Source organism: Rosa chinensis, chromosome 4 (assembly GCF_002994745.2).
Source record: "Rosa chinensis cultivar Old Blush chromosome 4, RchiOBHm-V2, whole genome shotgun sequence".
NCBI classification, from domain to species: domain Eukaryota; kingdom Viridiplantae; phylum Streptophyta; class Magnoliopsida; order Rosales; family Rosaceae; genus Rosa; species Rosa chinensis.
The window spans coordinates 10,985,921-11,006,127 of NC_037091.1; the positions used below are offsets into that span (position 1 = coordinate 10,985,921).

The window sequence follows — 20,207 nt, forward strand, 5'->3', positions numbered from 1 at the left end:
CTTTTCTCTCTTCTTCCTTTTTTCTTTTCTCTCTTCTTCTTCCTTCCCCTGCTGGTAGATCGAGGGTGGGCAGGCTGTAGGCTTGCTGCGCTGGGTGGGCTGCGCAAGAGCAGGCGCGGGACGCGGGCCCAGGGCTGCTGATGCTGGGGCAATAGCGCGGAGGGAGATGTACGCGCAGAGGGGGGGTAGGCGAGGCTGCTGGTCTGGCGGGGTCTTCGCGGCAGGGGTTGCGGCAGGGGGGGGGGACGCTGGGCTGGAAAGGAGGAGACGCGGGGCTGCTGGAACCAGCGCTCAGCCTGGTGTGCTCGTCTGGCCAGCTGTGGGGCTTCAACCAGCGATTCCACCACCGAGATCGCTCACCGATTTCCCTAAACTCTCTCTCTCTCTCTCTCTCTCTCTCTCTCTCTCTCGTTGAAAATAGAAATTTTTTCCTCCTAATTTTCCATTTGAAACATACACACAAGATTTCTTTGGGTTGTGATTGAAAAATGGATTTGAGCCTATATTCTTTCCCTAACCTCCCCTAAAGATGCTTGCCGATTAGCCTTGGTCTCCTCTGCGTTTGGATTTGCAGATGGCAACCATGGTGGGAACTGGGAATGGTGGAGGTAAGGGTCGGTTTTACCCCTAAGAAAATGCCACGTGGCATGATAGTTAACGCTGTCATGGACGGCGGGTATGAAAGTTGGGTCGGGCAGGATATTTTGGGTACCATTGTGATAGTTTTGAAAACTTGGGTACTGAAGTTACTAGTGGACCATAGGTCGGGTACTGTTTATATCTTTTTCCCAAAAAGAAAAACCAAGCTAGTTTATTAGTCAGAGAATAAAATACGATGCCATAGCTATGTTAACTAATGACCATTAGCGTAGGAATCAGAGAAGCTCAAATAATGTCATGAAACAAACATATAAGAAAATAAAGGAAAAGCCTCCAAATATAATCAACCAAACCAAAAGATATCCAAAAAAGAGAAGGAAAAAAAAAACACATTGATGAAGTTTCATGCCAAATAAGCAGACGTCTTTGAAATAATGATATGATTTATTCTTCTCCCTCATTTTCACTTTCTTGATTGTCATTGTTTTCATTGTTGGCATTTGGTTGGGCATCTGTCCACATATGAGTAGCAATACTCATTCTCCATTCATTAGCATTCTCTCTTTGCTGATCTTGGGTTTGAAAATCATCCCATTCAAAATTATCTTCGTGATTGTCTATCGGATCTTCTTCTGGTTCAGGAGGAAATTCATCTGAACGACATTCCTGTCGAAGAAAATTGTGCAGTCCTGCACAAGCCAAAACTAGTTCTGCTTGTGTCTTATATAAAAATGGTGGTGCTGATTTGAAGATTGTGAAACGCGACTTAAATATTCCAAATATTCTCTCAATTACGTTCCTCAAGGAAGCATGGCGAAGATTGAATAACTCAATTGCATTGACAGGATGATTTCCTTCACCACCAAAATCTTTGAGGTGATATCGAGTACCTCGAAATGGAGCTAGGAACCGACGTCGATTTGGGAATCCGCAGTCCCCTAAGTAATATTTACCTAATAATAAAAAACATGTGCAATTAGTATGTTATATATATGTTATATGACATAAATAGTAATAAGTACTCTGAATTTTTTTATGCACGTAAAACTATACCTGGTGGCACTTTGAGTCCATTTCGTCTAGAAATCGCATCATTCAACACTTTTGAATCATGAGCGGAACCCTCCCATCCACTAATCACATATATGAACTGTAAATCAAAGTTACAAGCTGCTAATACATTTTGTGATATCTTCCCATGGCGATTTCGATATCTGCTTACCTCACGTCCAACTACCGTTGCAGGAATATGCGTGCCATCTATAGCTCCGACACAATCCTAAAATAATGAAAAAAGATATCAATAGCTGAAAAGAAAAAATGAAATAATATCTTCATTACTGTACAATGAAATAAATAATTAACCATCCATAAAAGTTGCATTGCTTACCTTAAAGTAAGGATAGAACCTTGTACTTTCTCTTATGTTAGGTGGTATGGATTCAGGTTTAGCCATAAACTGTGGTGCTATTGTATTCAAGGCCTTCAAGACTTTGTTGAAACTTCTGCTAACAGCAAAATGAGATCGCTCAAATATCAGCCGAGCTTCACTGTATCAATTATTTTGGCCGACAACTAGTAAAAAGGTTGCAAGCATTTCTTCAACACAAATGTGTCTTGTATCCCGTAAAGGTGTTTTCGCTTTTAGGATGCTACATAATTTTCGAAACAGGTCAGGATACATTCTATACACATCTCTAAAGATTTGAGGGTCTCTGTCCAATATGTTGTGCATATATATGTATCCACTTGATGTCACTAGTCGACGAGTCAGCGGACGTCTAATATGTTCACCACGTATGCTGAACACAAGTTCGTATAACACATAAATCACTGCTTGTATTGCCATTAATAATATCTTAACAGCCTCGTAAAACTGCTCTTCCTCTTCATCAGCTCCATACATGTCCATTTCAGACATTGCTAATAGAGAAAGCACCTAAACATATTTATAAAAAAAATATATCACTATTCATATTAACATTCATTCAAAAGCAAATCAAAAATCATAAATATTCAAACAAAAAATCAAATTGTAATTCATAACATACCAGTTTAAAATCATTCAAAACAAGCTGCAATTCAAACAAAATAAAATCAAACTCCATAACTTAAAATTAATAATAGAACATAGCCTATTGCTTATTAGGTGTCGCTAGTGGAGATTGACCCACACCTATTGCATTTGTTTATAGGTGATCCAATTATGTCGTTGTTCAGGAGTCATCTTCAAGAAGAAATCTTGCTTTGCTTTAGTATTAAGCAAATCAAGAGCCATAAAGCAAGCCTCATCAGTTAATCCTGGGGTCTCGTTCATAGCATCCAAAAGATCACTCTCTCTTGATTCTCTCTTCTCCATTAAGCCACAAATTTTATCAAAACTTGTGACAATTTTACCAATGCCACTTGATAAGTTTTCTAAAACCTCAGCCTGACTAGTTGCCCCCTTTGAGCCGCTATTATTTTCATAGTCAGTCCTACTCCGTTTTCCTTGAGTCCTGCTATGTGGTGGAGCATCTACATTGGTACCTTGGAAGGGTTGTTGTGAAAGAGATGGCGAGTTTTCTTGGTGTGATGACTCATTTTCACTTTGCACGAACATGTTAGTATTTCGATCAAAAACTAATCCATCAATTCCCCAAGGTCCGTTTTCTTCCGCTCCAAATGTAGAGGCATCTGTATCATCACCTAAACTGATTGAGCCTATTCCAGTTGCAGTTCCATTTCCAACTGCAATTTTCAAGTCCTCATAGTCTGGAAAAGTTTCTGACCGAAAGTGCCCATGCGTTGGATGTGACTAGTAGGGAAAAAAAAATACACGTGTCAATATGATGATAACCATTTGAAATAACTAAAAATCTAAATTAGAATAAAATGAAAAAGCAATAAGCTCACCTTCAAATAATCTGCCCATACTTCATCATCAGCAGTGAATCTCTTTGTGATCGGATCCCACCCAAATCCAGAACTATGACGCATAAGTTGAGAGTAATTGGTGTATTGTTTCTTAAACCATTTCACTCTACTTTGGTAATGACTAAAACTTATTTCACAACCAAGTTTTTCCTTCAGTTTAGGAAGTAGCTTCGCCTCTACTGTTTGTTTGCTTATCACACCATTAATATCACGCAATCCAAGTTTGGCGCCTTCAACCATAAGTTGAAGCAAAACATTGCTCTCTTCAGCATTCCAAGTTTTGTAATCTTTTCTTTTACCATTCCCTTGTGAATCTCCCATCTATACGATTGCGTAAAAGTAATCATACATGCAACTTTTATCAATCAAAACATTATAATTCAGAACAATATAAACATAAGGGAAGTATAGACTGGAAAAAAAAAAAATTAGAAGTCCAAGGTACATGGCTCCACAAAGAAACAAGAAAGATATTAGACCCCAAATGACAACCCTTCTGTTATCAAGACGCACAACTATCAGGTGTGTATATCAATATAAACATGCACCAATATCCTGTTTTCATACTCTCCTAAATTGCTTTCTGACACAACAAAATAATAAAGTAAAGAAGAGTTGCTGGTATCCTTCATCAGCTTGAATCTATTCATATTAAGAGCAATGATTTTGGCTACTAGGGATAAGGAATCATTCTGGTAAGAAGCATTACTTCAAAACGTATGCAAGGTTTTTTTTTTTTTTCTTCTTTTCTTTAAACATGCATTAAGCATACAAAAGGAACCAACTCAGACAATTGGGTGCAGAGACAAAAATAGCAAATTTTGATACATTGTTCATATTGATTATTACCTAGCCAACTTCTCTTTGATTAATTTTTCTTTGTTTCATAATTCATTCAATTACATTTTGATCCACACTTGTTTGTTTTTTATAGCATGCCATACAATATGATTATAAACAGTACTCATAAATTGCACAAATCAGACTCTCATAACCCCAAAACTTGATCACGATCTGTTTCCATGGGAATTTGAAGGAGAAAATAAAAAGAATCTGAATCCTAAAGAAATTGAGGTCCATAAAGAGTAATCTCTTAGAATGTTTGGGTAAGTGGGCAATTTTTATCTCAAAATTGTGTAAATGGTCATTATCCCAAAAAATAAAATGATAATTCCATCTTTCTACTAATTTCAGTTGCTCAACTCGATACTAATAGAGAACTAGCTTTCCATTGGCCGTTATGTTGTTAATACCAATGAAACGAACTAAGCAAAAGCTAAACAGATTTGGTATTTTGGTTCACAGTGTTCATAAGCCTTAGTCCATATAAGCCTCAACATCATAATTTCCAACTCCAAGAACTAGTCTTGCTTATTATACCACTCCATTTGAGTATAATTTGGGTTTTAAATTCCCAATATCATGTTACAAACTTCCCCAAACGATTTTAACGAAAAAGAAAGAAGGTCTATTTGAGTAGTACAACAATCTTTGCGCGAAGCGGAGGGCTTGCTTTTGAATGCATAGGGTACAGCTTGCTTTTCGATTGGACCAGCGTGACTGCTGGTCAAAATTTTTTTTAACAAAAGTTCCAAGACCAGAGGAATAATCAATTGGAAAACCTTTTGCACAAAACATAGAGGCTTCTGAAGATTTCACGCTGGTCAAAATTTTTTTTAACAAAAGTTCCAAGACCAGAGGAATAATCAATTGGAAAACCTTTTGCACAAAACATAGAGGCTTCTGAAGATATTGGATGCCTATCTAGGGTGCTGCTAGAAATTGATCTGTTAAGATGCTCAAGGGAAAGCAAGGTCACTATATTACCAAATTGCCAGTGGGACAGCAATAGTGCTCCATGGACTTGTATAAAGTGGATAATCATCACGAGGAAGCCACCACAATATTCACCTTGGGTAAGGCTTCTAGACTGGAGCTGATACAAGTCATACAACCGATCTCCTCCGCGTTAGTGCTCCCTCATGCTGAGTCATATCCCAAGGCACACCCTGAAACCAAAATTAGAAGAATAAAAACAAATATTAAAGAGGTCCTAAAACCAAATAACCGAAAGCACAGAACAGTAAATTCCCCCAAGATTCTTCAAATGGGTCAACATAAAGCAAGCCAAGTCAGACAGAACAAGAGGAGCTTACCGAGGCAGACTATCTACCTATGGAGATATCTCAACTGCATGTGGAGATATCTTAACTTGTTATCCTAACTTAATAGATAGTCCATTTCTCAGGGCGTTCCAAATCAAAGATAAAACGAATGATTTGCAAGACCAAGAGAAGTTGCGGCAAACCATAATAATTTCTGGAGACGGTGTGGTGTAGTGGCCGGTGGTGGGGGTTGCAAGAGGATGAATGAAGATACATAAAAAGGCCGGAAGAGGATAGGAAGGATTTTTGAAATTGAGAAACACACTTATTCAGTCAAAGCTAGATAAAGCTACATAAAAAGGTTGCAGTGTGTACGGAGGACCAGCAGGTTTTGCAGAACTTAACATGGTCAAGTCAACAACTAGAAAATGACATCATCTCTTATTGTATGAGTCGTACCTTTAGATTTTAATTCATTTTATTTCTTTTGGTGAAATTAGGTGTTGACACTCCTAGCTAGTCTAATTTCTTCTAGTGAAATTAGGGTTTAAGACTCCGAGCTAGCAATATATTCAAGTTATTTCATATTCAAATGCATTAGGTTTGAGTCAAATAATATGGAATCATACTGTCTCAAAATAATATACACACTGTGAAAATCACTTGGACAAAAATAGCATTTGATTTTGTGTCTCACCCAAAATATTTGATATTGTTCACAAAAGGTTACCGAATGCCACTTTCTGGATCAATTTTTTGACCTGCCAACTAACATTCGGTGATATTTTGTAAACAATATCCGATATTTTGACCTAGATGGTGAAAGTGAAAAGCAAAAAACAGTGAATAGTATTGACCTGCCAACCTTAACGGGTGGACTTGCTCTTCTAATCGGATTATTATCAAGTGTCTATGTGAGCTTTAGCTTGTTACGTGATTGGCCAAGTCTCAAGTGTAGGAATTGTGCCCCAATTCCAATGTGGGAGTAACATTTGTTAATTAATTTCATGTGCAAACCTGAGTTAAGTTGCACGCAAGAGGAGGCGTGTTGGAGAGAAAATATCTCATATTTGAAAAGTGACAAAAGATAATATAACTTATAAGTAGGTGACAATCGGTATAGTGATGGGCTATCGGCCATGCTTATCGATGTTTAACATATGTATCAGTGTCAATGTCAGTGTGTTTTGATGTTTGAACATCATTCAGTTAAATATTTATTTTCCTATTTTGCCCTCTATAACAAATCGAATTTTCTGTTTTGCATCCCTATTACAGTTTTCTCTTTCATCTCTCGTCTCTCTACCTAGATCAACTGAACAGAAAATTACAATATAGTTAGGCACTAAACCCTGACTATAATAGCCACACAAAAAAAAAAAAAAAAAAATCCTGACTATAGTAGCCTACCACATCAGCTCCGCATAACTCAACTTCAGTCAGTTGAGTGAAATTGATAGTTCAATCTTCCTGGTAACTTGGTTGTTTAACCTGATACGTACTACTGGAAAACTTGCCTGTTCATGGGACTCTTTTGTCAATCACTTCACATGAAACCATTATACATCCTTGAAATTATGTGTATCAATCTGGGCATAGCAAGATATAACTTTTTGTTGTTTGTTCATAGATTCTAACTTAATCACCATCCAACACCAATGATCTTAATTAATCCAGTAGTATAATAACACTTCCCACAGTTGAACCTAAAAAGCAAAAAGCTAGACAGTTCATAATGTTCATAAGCCCCCGGCTTCTAAAAGCTAATCGTACACATTACAGCACCAACCTTAAAGGTAGTTGGTCGTTAACTACTAATGTCATGTTTACCGACTTTACAAAGCTTTCCCAAATGAAGTTAGTTAACTAGGTCAAAGTAAGAATGGACCTGTGTGAAGCTTTATTATAGCCAACAGGGGAGTTGCTAAAGCAAAACATGTCCAACATAGAGCAATGTTTCAGTTGGAGAACATATTTTACAAAACAGAGAGCTGGCTTTTGATAAGCTTGCCGCTGTTTGACATTAAGGGTGCCGATGGGATAAAAAAAGTGCTTTATGGGGCTGCTGAGATTGGTCAATCGTTACCCAAAAACTCATAATATTCACTATTGGGCAAGTCTTGCTGATTGGCCTCGGGTGCTGATGAAATTGGTCTCGAGAAAAGAAAACTGCAGAAGCATTTGAGGAGGAAGCCAATGTCCAGATATCTCCTGCCCAGACATCTCTGTTTCTTGGGATGATCCTCTTGTTGGCCTGTTTGGAGAGACCTTGGAAAGCACGGCAGCTGATGAAAAGACAACTGGGGTACTATTCTGGAGCCAAAGCCTTTAAGAAACAGAAAATTGAAACCAAATTAAGAAAAATTGAGATGAGTTGGCAATATAGAAGTTTGAAAAGCTAAAGCATGCCAAGTTCCATAGATCAATCGATACAGATAAATACAAAGAAGCAGAAGGGCAGAACACATAGAGAAAACCACAGAACAGATAATAACAGATCTAAAACATGATGCTTCAAAAGTTCAAACTAAGCAAAAGTTTACTACAAAATTCTAGAACCAAGAATTTAAGAACCCAATTGAAAAGAGACCGACAAATAACAGAGAAAAACTTACAGAGTTCTAATATCCACTGATGATGGCCAGTTAACTTGTGATCCTAACTTAACAAGTAGTATATTCCCAGGGATATGATTTGCAAGACAAAGAGATAGGAGAAGCATCATGAAAATATCCAGAGGTAAATTGTGAGAGAAGATAAGGAGATGGTCTCTAGATATATAAAAATGAGAGTATATATAAAAGGAGAATATTCGAGTCTCTCTCACTCAAAGCTAGTTAGAGCTAGGAGGTAGCTGCTTCAAGATAAGGAACAGTACTACTGTAGAGAGTGCATTGGACGAGCAGGCTCACAGGTATGAACGAGGTCAAGTCAACAACTACCGAAAAGGGCGTCATATTCATAGTCGTATCTTAGGGTTTTGAGACTCCTCGCCAGAAGTAAATGTTTCCTATTCCCTCCAAAACTTTCTTCTCATCTTCTGGTACTACATGATTTGAGAAATTCGGCATTGGGGTTCTTAAAGTTTATTTATGGTTAGAGTTAAATTTTGGAGAAGGATTTAGGGGAATTTGAGATGCTCAATCTTACTCATAGTATATCATTTTATAATCCTTTGCTTTTGAAGCCAAAATTGATAGTCCTCTGTTTTTGATAAGCAGTCACAATCTCAATCCAAATCAACTGTGTGAAAATGAAAATTCAACCTTCCTTCTAAATTCAAATTTTTCAATTGATTAGTGCTTACTAATTAACAGTTTTCATAAGAAAGAGCAAGACAGAATAAGTCTTGGTCCAGTGTCCATAAGCCCTTACATTTTAGACGTCTCAATATCATATTATAGTTTTACCACTCGAGTTGTGGATAATTCAGTTTTAAAATTCCAACATCCTATTTACAAACTTTACATAGCTTTCTCAAATAATTTCAACAGAAAGGAAGAAAATCTATTCTAATTCTACCAGAAGAGGTCACATAGCTATAGAAGTGCTCTGCGGTTGCTGTAGGCGTGTAGGTGCTCTGCTCTTGCGTTCAATGTGGCATGGTGCTATAGAAGTGCTCCATACGGTTGCTGATAAAGACAATCCTTATACTGAAGCCTCAATATATTCACCATCAGGAGAGGGTTATAGTTTGTCTCGGATAAAAGAGGGTTATATCATTATAGTTGAACTCAGCATTGTGGATGGGCAGCGTAACACAACTAGAAAACCGAAAATTGAAACCAAAGTAAGAATCAAAGAATTGAACAAAAATTAAACAAATCCATGAATTCAGATCCTTTCATTTTCATAGTTAACCCATGTGTAACGAATTGAAAGGATAAAGCATGCCGAGTCTCATATACATGGAGATAAACCGAAGCTAAAGCAGAAGTGCGGAGCAGATAATAACAGATGTAAAACTAAAACATGACGCTTCAAACCCCGAAAAAGTTTTGACGGCTCACCAGCTCCTTTTTATGCCTCAAACCCCGACCCAGTTATCGTTCGGCTGACACCAGGGCAAGATCATGTCGTCTAGAGATCACTACAGTTTCGTGACTCCGTCACTGCTATCGGGATACCCAGTTTGTCAACAACTCCACCCAGCACGATTTATCCCAACCTTGTTATGGTCCGGGTTATGGCTCGCAATGAGGTGCTGCTAGGCTGTTTTCTCTTTCAAGTTGTAATTTCCGCAGAAGGTCTCTGTTAAAAAAAAAAATTGAGTAAAAGCTAAAGATTTTAAAAACACAATTGCAGAGACTGTAATATATATTTGCCTAGTACTCACCTAGAGATGGATATTTCTTAACTCCTAGCTTAATAAGTAGTCCCCCTTTGCTATGTATCTTTTTTTACTTGATTTTTAATAAATTCGGGTAAGGGCGCTGAGTTAGCTCTTACACCGCTTTCTAAAAAGAACAAAAAAAAATAAAAAAATAAAAAAAGGTAGTCCATTCGTAGGACTTTCCAAATCCAAGATGGAACGCATGATCGATGTGCAAGACAGAGAAATTGCGTCAAATTAGAGCATGATAATTTCTGGGGATGGAAGGCATGAAGAATTGAAGATGGCCAAGAAGCAAGGGGGTTAATAAAGGGAGAGCCGGAGAGGTGAGAGATAATATATGTAGTGGTGAATGGTAAATGAAGGTGTGTATATCAGTATATACATGCAGAGGGAATAAAAGGAGGGATTTTTGAAATTACAAGAAAGATGTGTTGGCCTAAAAATGAAGGGGGTTTGGGTTTTAGAGAGCTTCAAATGTTTAATAAGGCGCTTGTGGCAAAACAAGGTTGGCAGTTGCTTCGGAATCCTGACTCTTCAGTGAGCAAAATGTTGAAAGCACGTTATTTTCCAAGACGCACTTTATTGGAGGCTGATGAGGGATGAAACCCTTCGTTAGTTTGGAGAGCTTTTGTTTGGGGTATGGAGCTGTTGAAACAGGGGCTAAGGTGGAGGGTTGGTAATGGAAGTGATATTAAAGTATTTATCGACCCTTGGGTTCCTGAGGTGGAGGGGTTCAGAGTGTCATATAAGGGTGGGATGAATATGGCTATGGTGGTTTCTTAGGTAATCACGGCGGATGGGGAATGGGGTATGACCCGACTTGAACAAATTGGAACTGTGCAAGAGGTAGAAGCCATACTTAGTCTACCAATTGTTCGTAATGATGGGTGTCATAAGCTGATTTGGAACCAGAATAAACATGGAAAATATTCAGTAAAAAGTGGTTATTGGCTAGCGTTGAAGGAGCGGAAGGAGAGAAGTGGTGATCAAGGTGCTATACCAGCTCCTACGGAATACTAGCAGCATCTTTGGAAACTTAAAATACCTCCAAAGATGCCACATTTTCTGTGGAGATGTTCTACAGGTTACATGCTTTGTAAGAGTGCATTGTTCTTGAGGAAAATTACAATGGATCCTACGTGCTTGCAGTGTCAACAATCTTCTGAAACGCCTTTACAGGCAACCTTTCTCTGTCCAGTGAGTGTTGCGGTGTTGGAAAAGGCAAGTTTCTACACAAAGTTGAGCCAAGGTTCGTGGGATAATTTTTCTAGCTTCCTGGAGGATGCAATGAGATAATTAACTGTGGATGAGATCAAGTTTCTAGTCTTGTTATTATGGTGTAATTGGAAGGAGAGAAATGTTGTTCAATTTGGGGAGTTGGCGTGACCTGCACAGATTATATATGATATTAGAGCTTCCATTTGGGCTGGCATTATACAGGAGACTAATCATAATAATGGTCAGCTGGGCATGCATGAAAATGAGGTAGAAAGTAGAGGTAAGTGGGCTCCACCAATGCATGGCTTTCTAAAGCTTAATTGTGATGCTTCTGTGATGGCAATTGGCAAATGGGGGCCAAGTTGGTATTGGTTGGATTTGTCGAAATAGTGAAGGAAGGCTTGTGGAAGCTATGGGTGAGAGGATCTCTGGGAGGTTAAAACCATGAGCTGCGGAGCTATTATGTGTTCTAAAAGGTTTGGAATGGGCAGTAGTGCGTGGGTGGAGAGACTTATGGGTGGAAACGGATTGTTTGGAGGCTGTATGGTTAGTTAATGGCTCTGAAGAATGTCTTGCTGATGAGGGATTGCTAGTGGAAAGGATCCGCATGCTGTTGGCTAATATGGCTGCTCATGAAGTGGCAGGTTTTGTAGCTCGAGGTAACGGGCGGTATAGTTGGTTAGGGGTTGGGCCCAGTTAGCTCATGGATGTCATTGATAATGACGGACTCATAACTGGTTTGGTTAGTAGGGAGGAGAGTAGGGAGTTTTGTCCACCACCGTTCATTCCTGCAGTTTGTAGTTTGGTTTTTATTTGATTGAATAAAGGAATTTTCTTCTAAAAAAAAAAAAATCGTTTAGTTGCACTTGTTGCCAAAAAAAAAGGGTGCAGGAGGAGCTGTGCGTTTTGTGCAGCGGTGGGTAGGCTGCTCACAGCAATGGTTGTGCTAGTGTGGGTATGAGGAAGACAAGGTGTGAAGAACGTTTATTTTAGTATTGTTCCTAGAGAGGTTAAGAGACCTCCACAACAATTAGGGCTGGGTTCGGTACGGTACCGGAACTTTAAGTCCAAAACCACCTACCGTACCAGAGCTTATTGGTACACAAAATGAAGTACCATTACCGGCCACAAAAGTCGGTATACCAACTTCTCGGTATCGGTTGGTTGGGCCTCCAATCGAGTTTAAGATTGGGCCAGCTTTCAACTACGGCCCAAATGAAAATTTTAAATCCCAAACCTGTCAGCAACTGAAAAACTAAAAGCAAATGAAAAACAATCAAATAACTTATATGAATTTAAAGGCCCAGACCATAAGCAAATGTAAAACAATCAAATAACTTATAACTCTCAGTCTCTCGCATCAACTTCAGTTCATCACTTACAGTTCATCTCATCATCACTTATATCATCACTTACAGTTCACACAAATGAATAAATGATACAATAACAAAGCAGACAATAGTTAAAAACAAACTATTCAAAGACTCAAATTTCATCTCATCGTCACTTCATATTTGCTTGTTGTGCTCCCTGCCTCACTCAAAGACTCAAAGTTTCTGCAAATCCATTTTAGTTGAAAAGAATAAGAATGGTGACAGTTCTGCAAATTCAATCAATGAAGAAGAATTTAGGCAGTTTTTGCAATTTCTAACATTGAGCAAGAAAGCTCACGATGTTGGCTACTACTTGCTAGGCATCAGCTTGTGTAGAGCTGAGATTGGTCAATGTTGACTCCATTCCTTGATTAAAAGCATTTTCTGCAAAATAACAAAGACAAGGTTAAAAACAATATCATGATTCATAAAATAAGAAACAAACAATATGAGTACCTTACCCCTCTCAAGTTCCTCCAAAGTGTGATACATGTCAAGGTCATCTTCAGTGGGATCTTTGTAGAAGTTTGGGGGGGTCAGATTTTAACCAATCCGAACTGCAAACAAGGGCTTCCACCATTTTTGGTGTCAATGAAGCTCTAAAAGGATCCACCACTCTTGATCCCAAACTAAATGCATTCTCCGAAGGCACCGTTGAGCAAGGAACAGCAAAAACATCCTTTGCTAACTTTGATAGGATTGGATAGGTTAACTCATTGGCCTTCCACCACTTATGAATTTCAAAATTCTTTGCAAGGAGGCTAACATACCTATCCGATAAATACTGATCAACCTCATTTCGTATGCAACTCTTATTCTCTTACTCAAATAAAAGCTCTTACAAAGAGAACAACACATAGTCATGAAAATTCAAACAGAGAATTATGCATATATCGAATTATACCTTCAATTGAATAGAGTCTTGCTTACAATTCAGAGTTCCACCATCGAGAGCCACAAACTTAGTCCTTCAATTGATTTGACTTTGCCTTCTTCTCCCTCAAACTGTCAAACATCAAACTTAGTCCTCGGTGCTCCTGCTCCTCCAAGCACAAAAGAAAAACCATTAAAAGTTTAAAATCCATAATAAATTGGTAAATCTCAAGATAATATATAACATATCCACGATCGAATTGCTAAAATTGGGTAGATCGAACCTCAACTCAACAATCCAAAGCTTCTAATCCAAAACAATTGTAGCTCCGACCTCATACTCACCAGCAGTACTGCAGCAATTGTTCGACTAATGTGAATCGAATCGATTTGACGTGAAATGAAATTGAATGGGTCGAACGATTCGATTCTTCGAAGAGTTAGAGAGGCTCAGAACCTCGCTCGCTCTCTCGCTCGCGCGCGAGAGAGAGAGAGAGAGAGAGAGAGAGAGAGAGAGAGAGAGAGAGAGAGAGAGAGAGAGAGAGAGAGAGAGAGAGAGAGAGAGAGAGAGAGAGAGAGAGAGAGAGAGAGAGAGAGAGAGAGACTCAGGGAGTGGTCGAGAGAGGGACTGAGGGATTAGGGTTTGGACCAAGAGTTTGAGAGGCTCAGGTCTCGCTCGGGTTCGAGAGAGAGAGAGAGAGAGATGAGGTGAGACTGAGAGAGGGACTGAGGGATTAGGGATTAGGGTTTGGAAAGTTTTAATCTAACGATTGTTAGTTAAAACTGAAGAAAATCAACGGCTATGATTGATTGTATAAGAAATATTAAAATAATTAAATATTATATTAAATATGTGGTACGGTACGGTATACAGTATTTTGTTAAGATTTAATACCGATACCGTACCAATTACACCCTCTCGGTTCGGTAATACCGTACCACAAGTTCGGTAACCGATAATGATGGTAACCAACACCCTTGGTTCGGGACGGACTCGGTTGGCTGGTTTGGATCGGTTAAATTTGCCAACCCTAACAACAATGGTCTCATTACTGAGGGCCGCGTCTGGCCATTGGAGCTTGGGATTTTGGCAGCAAGGTTTCTTGAACAACGACGCTTTAGATTTGGGGGTTGGCGGGTGTTGGGTGGGTTTTGGGACAAGCCTATGGGCTTGGGATAGATCCGATCCCTCTCTCGTCCCCTAGGCCGGATCAAAATTTGGGCTTAGGACAGTAGGCCTAAGAGTCCTAATCTTTTCCTTTTGGCATCAAGGTGGTCTTTGCTATCTTTATTTTTTTCGTTTTTTTTTGTTTTGTTTTTGCAAATTCACAACTTATGTTCTAGTGTGTTAGTGGCCAACTTCCTTGGATTTCTCGTGTTGTTTCATATCTCAATCACATGTCAGCAAGTCTCCTTGAGTGAATTGTGAAATCAATCAAGTTTTGTTATCGTTTGAGTCACTTTGAATAAGTGTGCACTGTGCAGTAAGTTCTAAAATGAAATTTATTTGCTCGAAATTTTTCTCCACGGTTAGCTGTGTGTAGGCATGAAGTTAATATGGTGTATGGAATTTTCTGGCAATAATTGAAATTCGTCCTAAATTATGGAGTGTATTCAGACGGTTACGTATTCGATTCTGCTCCAAGGAAGACCCCTTGGGAAGGTGAAGCCATCGCGTGGGATTAGACAAGGGGATCCTATTTCCCCATATTTATTTATTATCGTAGCGAAAGAGACTCTTTTAAGGAAAGCTGAGTTGGAGGGGCAGTTACATGGGGTTGCTATTGCACGAGGTGCACCTTCAATCTCTCACTTGTTTTTCGGGGATGATAGTTTATTGTTTTGTGATGCTACGGTGCCGGATTGTGCCAAGTTGAAAGAGATATTTGGTGTTTATGAAGCGGCATCTGGGTAGAAAATTAATAATGATAAATATGCAATTTGCTTTAGTCCTCGTTCTAGCAGAGTGGTAAAGGAGGAGTGTTGTGAGGTTCTGGATATGAAAGTTGTCCCCTGCCACGAGCGTTATTTGGGGCTGCCTACTATTACTGGGAGGGATAAGAAGAGAACTTTTCGTGGTTTGGCAGATAGAGTTTGGAATACAGTGAAAGGTTGGGAAGGGAAGATTCTTTCTAAAGGGGGGAAGGAGGTTCTTATACCTAAAAGAAAGTAATAACACAACATTCAACGGTATGGCCAACTTGTTTTTAATTAATGTGCAATTTCATGTTCACAAACTGTACATTGCTTTCCCGAAGCAAAAGATGTCAGAGAGCACACCCATAGAACGACCTGTCGATCTGAACTCTGAAGCTTTGTTAAAGCAAGCAGCCCAAGGGCGGTTAGGTTTGCTGTTTGAGGTAAATGGATGCGCGAAATGCTGCTCAGTGATCAAGTGTGTGAAGAAACTGAGGGACAAGCTACAAAGCTAGTTGGAATTGATTTGAGGATTCAAGCAGGGTATCGATCCAGTCGGCAATGAGCGCACTTGAATCAGAGAAGTGAAACAAAACTCAGAAGATTTGAAACCAAAATCGAACATGATTGATGCAGAGCGGATGGCAGCCCAGTTTAAGGAACAGTTAGATCGTGCTAAATGAGGAAAACGAAACCAGAAACAAGACTCATTGCTTTGCGATGAGCTGTAGCATTTTTCGGGTTTTCGGGGTCGTTTAGGGTCTCAAAACTGTAAAATACCCGTTTTTGGTTTTCCTAGTTATTTTTGGGTTGTTTTCATTTTTATCCATGGGCCTTAGGGTTTCGTTGTTAGTTGCCCTAGGGTACTTTTCTCTTGCGGTTACAAAACGCATCTTTCAACTTTTAATCAATAAAATAGAGATTTTCTCTTTTATCTCTTGTGGACTCCAGAATCATTTTGTTAGGTTTATTGCTGGTAAACCTAGTTATCAATCCGACTGCGTCAATGATTAAGATCAACAAGACAAAAGACCGAATTGCAAAGAATGACAGATAAGAATTTACCATGCCCTCAGCACAGACCGAGATCTCTGAACTTGTGATCCTAACTTAATAATTACTCCATTCTCAGGGCTTTCCAAATCCAAGATCGAAGACATAATTTGCAATATAAACAGAATTTTGCGGCAAATCATAATAACTTTCTAGGGATGGAAGGCATGCATGAGAATATGTGGTACGTTAGAAGCGTGGGAGGTAAATAAAGGTGTAATATATGTATATACACACAGAAAGGGAATAAGGGAAGGGTTTTTAAAATTCAATAAAGTTTCAAAATCTTGAGTCAAAGGGAGCTAAAGCTGCTTCAAGATAAGGACCAGTACTGTCCTCTGTACAAACAAACCGATAAGGAAGACCAGCAGTTTACACTTTACAGGCTTCAACGTGGTCAAGTCAACAACTTCAGAAAAAAGCCATAATATCCCGTAGTGCTGCTGTCAGTGATCAGCAGTTTACAGATTTCAACGTGTATGAGTCGTACCTTTAGGTTTTTGAGACTTTTCGTTGGGTGCTCAAATTTGGTTATAGATTCTACCTGTGTGTGTGTTTCCCTCCAAAACTTCTCTCCCATCTTTTGTGAAGAGTTTGGGAGATTATAGAGATGGAAGTAGTCTTAAGAATTAGGGATTAGATTATTTTGGAGAAGGATTTAGTGTATTAGAAATGCTCTTAGTAGAGCCATAATGCTTATTACATTTGAAGCCAAAATAGCAATAAGATACTTTATATATATAAACTTTGGAATAGCTAAAACTATAATATGTTGGTTGTCTACTGTCTAGTGAAAATCCAAAGAAGGTTAAGAGATATGTGGCTTCACCGTATTCGTTAGTGAAGTAAGTGTGTGAGAGTATGAAGCAGTTGTTGGTTTATTCATTGATTTTCTTAACTCTAGTCAACAATCAACACTAATGATCTTAATACATGCAATTGCACAACAGCACTGCCTATACAGCTATACTAGAAATTACTTAAGCAAAAGTTTTGATTAACAAACAATCCCCAGCAAACCTGAACATCAGAATATCAGATCGATCAGAAATTTTTTTACTCCAGAAACTAAAATTGCACATTAGACCACTCAATTTAAGGATAGCTAGGTCCAATTTCATGTTTACTGACTCTACATAACGAAAGTACGTAAGATGGTCTATTTGAGCAAATGAGGTCAAAGAGCAGATAGCCAGGAACTTAACAATAATGTAGTTAGAATCGGAGTTGCTGAAATTGTAGTGAAGAAAACTGAATACAATGTGAGTATAATAACTAGTCCAGTAAAAGTGGTAGGAGATGAACTTGGATGCATGCTTCTACTCATTACACCGCACTCTGGAAACTGCCGGCCTTGCTTTGGATGGAAAATGGAAGCAAAGACCCTTCGTCGACCTGTTGATTCATCTTTATCACCCTTCAGATGGTTTTGTGTTGGTCTATGGACTATCTAAGTATTGTTGAGTGAGCAACCACTTAATCATTGACCTAGATTGATGAAGCATATAAATTCAGACAAATCAGATGAACAAAGACTCTCAAGAACTTCAAATAAGGGAGAAGGAGGGTGCTGAACCCAGATAAGAGCACACCTCCCACTGTAGACCAACGAGGAAACAATATGAGCTGCTTTGTTTGCCTTTCTACTGGTCCACGACCAGTGAAAGGAGATACCAGACTTGAGAGAGAATATTTGTCACTGACTAATCTGAAGCTGGGTCATTTCGTCGAAGAGAGTCGATAATATCTTGAGTCAGAAGAAATAAGAATGTCCTGCCATGGGAATGTGTTGGCAAGATTCGTCGCTTCTCTAATAGCCAAAGCTTCTGCAGCCATTGCAGAAGGGGCCATCATCTTCATTGCTCTGCCAGCAACCAATAAACCATTTGAATCACAAGCAATTGCTGCTAAAAGAGAGTCATTGAACCATGATGCAGTATTTATTCGAATGGCATTCATAGGTGGTGGAATCCATCTGGAGGGATGAGGAGGAGACCGAGTGTGATGTTGCAATTGTCTTGGAATGGGAAGCTCAGGCCTGCTTGCTGCAATAAACATGAAGATGATGAATTCAAAGCTACAAAAGCAGAACATAAAACAAAGCAATCGAGCAAACAATAACAGATTTAAAAAATGTGCTTTACAGCCATGAGCAAAGCTAAAAGGAATTAAGAATTTAAGAACAACCCAATTGCAAAGAGTGACAGATAACAAGAAAAACTTACCGTGTCACGGATCTGAGGAGGAAATTTTTTAACTTGTGATCCTGACTTAATAATTGCTCACTCTTTGGGCTTTGGAAATCCAAGATGCTTTGCCAAAAAAAAAAATCCGAGATGGAAGACATGAACTGCAAGAAAAAGAGAAGTTGTGGCAAACAATAATCGCTGGAGATGTTGCGGTGGTGGTGGTGGTGGTGGTGGTGGTGGTGGTGGTGGTGGTGGTGGTGGTGTTGGTGGTGGCGGCATGACGGATTTATATAGTGGTAACTTGTGAAGGAAATATATAAACACTAGGGAATCAAAGGAGGGATTTTTTTAAATTCAAAGAAAACTTTCAGTCAAAGCTGCTTCAAGATAAGGGCCGGTAATGAACTGTGTACAGTCAGAAAGGAAGACCAGTCATGTAGACTACTTCAGGAAAGCAGACCAAAAAATAAAAAAGGGAGGCCATCTTCCCTTCACACACCGTTCGATTTTCAAAATGGATAAACAGGAGGGAACTGAAAAATACCCCTGTTGGTTTATTCTTTGATACTCTATTCAACAACCAACACTGCTGAACTTAATCGACTAGTATAAGAACACTCGCCTTAGTTGAAGTTAATGAGCAAAAGCTAGACAGGATTGGTTCACAGTGCTCATAAGCCTCCACTGGATTGGTTCACAGTGCACCAGATAAGATAATTTCCTACTCCAAAAACTAATCTTACAGCATTAGATAACTCAATTTAAGAATTAACTTGTTTTTCTTAACTTCCAATTTCATGTTTAAAAACTTTACATAGCTTGACTAAATGATTATAACGCAAAGTAAACTAGTCTATTTGAACAAAAGAGATCCAAGATTCATATTTATATTTTATTTATTTCTTTATGTTGCATTGAATTTCAAAAATACCCATGCTCCATCTTCTTGGCCCCTCTCATTCTGTTCCCATCCATGTTAGCCTCAAGACCCAGCTTCCTTCTCCCATCAGTCCATCACCACAGTATACCAAGGGGCGAACACAGAAGTTCTTTTCTTAAAACAACCCAAGACCATGAAACAATCCAGTTCAAGGTGCATGAACCACAAGAAAGTTCAGCTATTACAAAACAACCACGCCTTGGCCAATTCAACTAGAAAATGGAATAAAACTCAAATGAAGGGGTGTTGTAGAAATTGAAACAGAAATAGGAGGGGGTGTGGTTTGTAAAAATGGGGGTGTGAAACCTTTTTCACAAAACAGATGATGGATGAGTAGGGTGCTGCTGTGGAGATCATATTGTGAAGATGCTCAAGGGACCACTTGGTCAGGAACTTGCTAAGCTAATCGGAGGTGCTAAAATTGTAGTCAAGGAAACTTGCGAGGCGTTTAATGCCGGCTATAATTGGAGCTGCTAAACCCTAAGGAGACACAGATGTGACTATAACTGCTCCATTTTTTAACTGTTGGTCCTGCACCTCTTGTTCGGGCCGGCTGGAAAACAACAGCATCACTCCCAGCTTCCCCATCTGCGTGTTATGTGTTGGCCTCTTTTGAATAGAAGGCGTGATGGTGGTGATCCATCTCAGAATCAGTGCTGCCAAATCCAATTTCATGGCTTCGGACAA

General features: G+C 39.1%; 2 protein-coding genes and 1 long non-coding RNA gene across 4 annotated transcripts; all 3 read right to left on the bottom strand.

Annotated features, from left to right (window-relative positions):
• Positions 1 to 1,025: 1,025 nt before the first annotated feature.
• On the bottom strand, positions 1,026 to 2,137 carry LOC112196248 (protein ALP1-like). Of its 2 annotated transcripts, XM_040517494.1 has the most exons (4): positions 1,991 to 2,137; positions 1,823 to 1,879; positions 1,654 to 1,750; positions 1,026 to 1,553 (listed from the first exon to the last, which is right to left on the bottom strand). In XM_040517494.1, exons 1-4 carry the CDS (start codon positions 2,054 to 2,056, stop codon positions 1,045 to 1,047), a joined length of 729 nt encoding a protein of 242 aa, XP_040373428.1. In that variant the 5' UTR covers positions 2,057 to 2,137; the 3' UTR covers positions 1,026 to 1,044. The 2 variants fall into 2 exon arrangements, with proteins under 2 accessions (XP_040373428.1, XP_040373427.1); XM_040517493.1 differs by having other exon boundaries at positions 1,654 to 1,879.
• Positions 2,138 to 2,448: 311 nt separating this feature from the next.
• LOC112198796 (uncharacterized protein At2g29880) lies at positions 2,449 to 3,918 on the bottom strand. Its single transcript, XM_024339902.2, has 4 exons — positions 3,496 to 3,918; positions 2,777 to 3,397; positions 2,652 to 2,675; positions 2,449 to 2,539 (listed from the first exon to the last, which is right to left on the bottom strand). The coding sequence occupies exons 1-2, from the start codon at positions 3,835 to 3,837 to the stop codon at positions 2,777 to 2,779; spliced, it is 963 nt and encodes a 320-aa protein (XP_024195670.1). The 5' UTR covers positions 3,838 to 3,918; the 3' UTR covers positions 2,449 to 2,539; positions 2,652 to 2,675.
• Positions 3,919 to 7,359: 3,441 nt separating this feature from the next.
• LOC121052450 lies at positions 7,360 to 8,375 on the bottom strand. The gene is made up of 2 exons (XR_005809094.1): positions 8,237 to 8,375; positions 7,360 to 7,947 (listed from the first exon to the last, which is right to left on the bottom strand). It is a non-coding gene; the product is annotated as an uncharacterized LOC121052450 (long non-coding RNA).
• Between the last annotated feature and the right edge of the window lie 11,832 nt (positions 8,376 to 20,207).

Excerpts from the sequence above, each read along its gene's own strand:
- LOC112198796 (XM_024339902.2), bottom strand. The coding sequence starts at position 3,837 with ATGGGAGATTCACAAGGGAATGGTAAAAGAAAAGATTACAAAACTTGG. Across the intron at positions 3,398-3,495 it reads TATGGGCAGATTATTTGAAG|TCACATCCAACGCATGGGCA; the intron begins GTGAGCTTATTG and ends TTTCCCTACTAG.
- LOC112196248 (XM_040517493.1), bottom strand. The coding sequence starts at position 2,056 with ATGGCTAAACCTGAATCCATACCACCTAACATAAGAGAAAGTACAAGG. Across the intron at positions 1,880-1,990 it reads GGTTCTATCCTTACTTTAAG|GATTGTGTCGGAGCTATAGA; the intron begins GTAAGCAATGCA and ends TCATTATTTTAG. Across the intron at positions 1,554-1,653 it reads TGGACTCAAAGTGCCACCAG|GTAAATATTACTTAGGGGAC; the intron begins GTATAGTTTTAC and ends TTTTATTATTAG.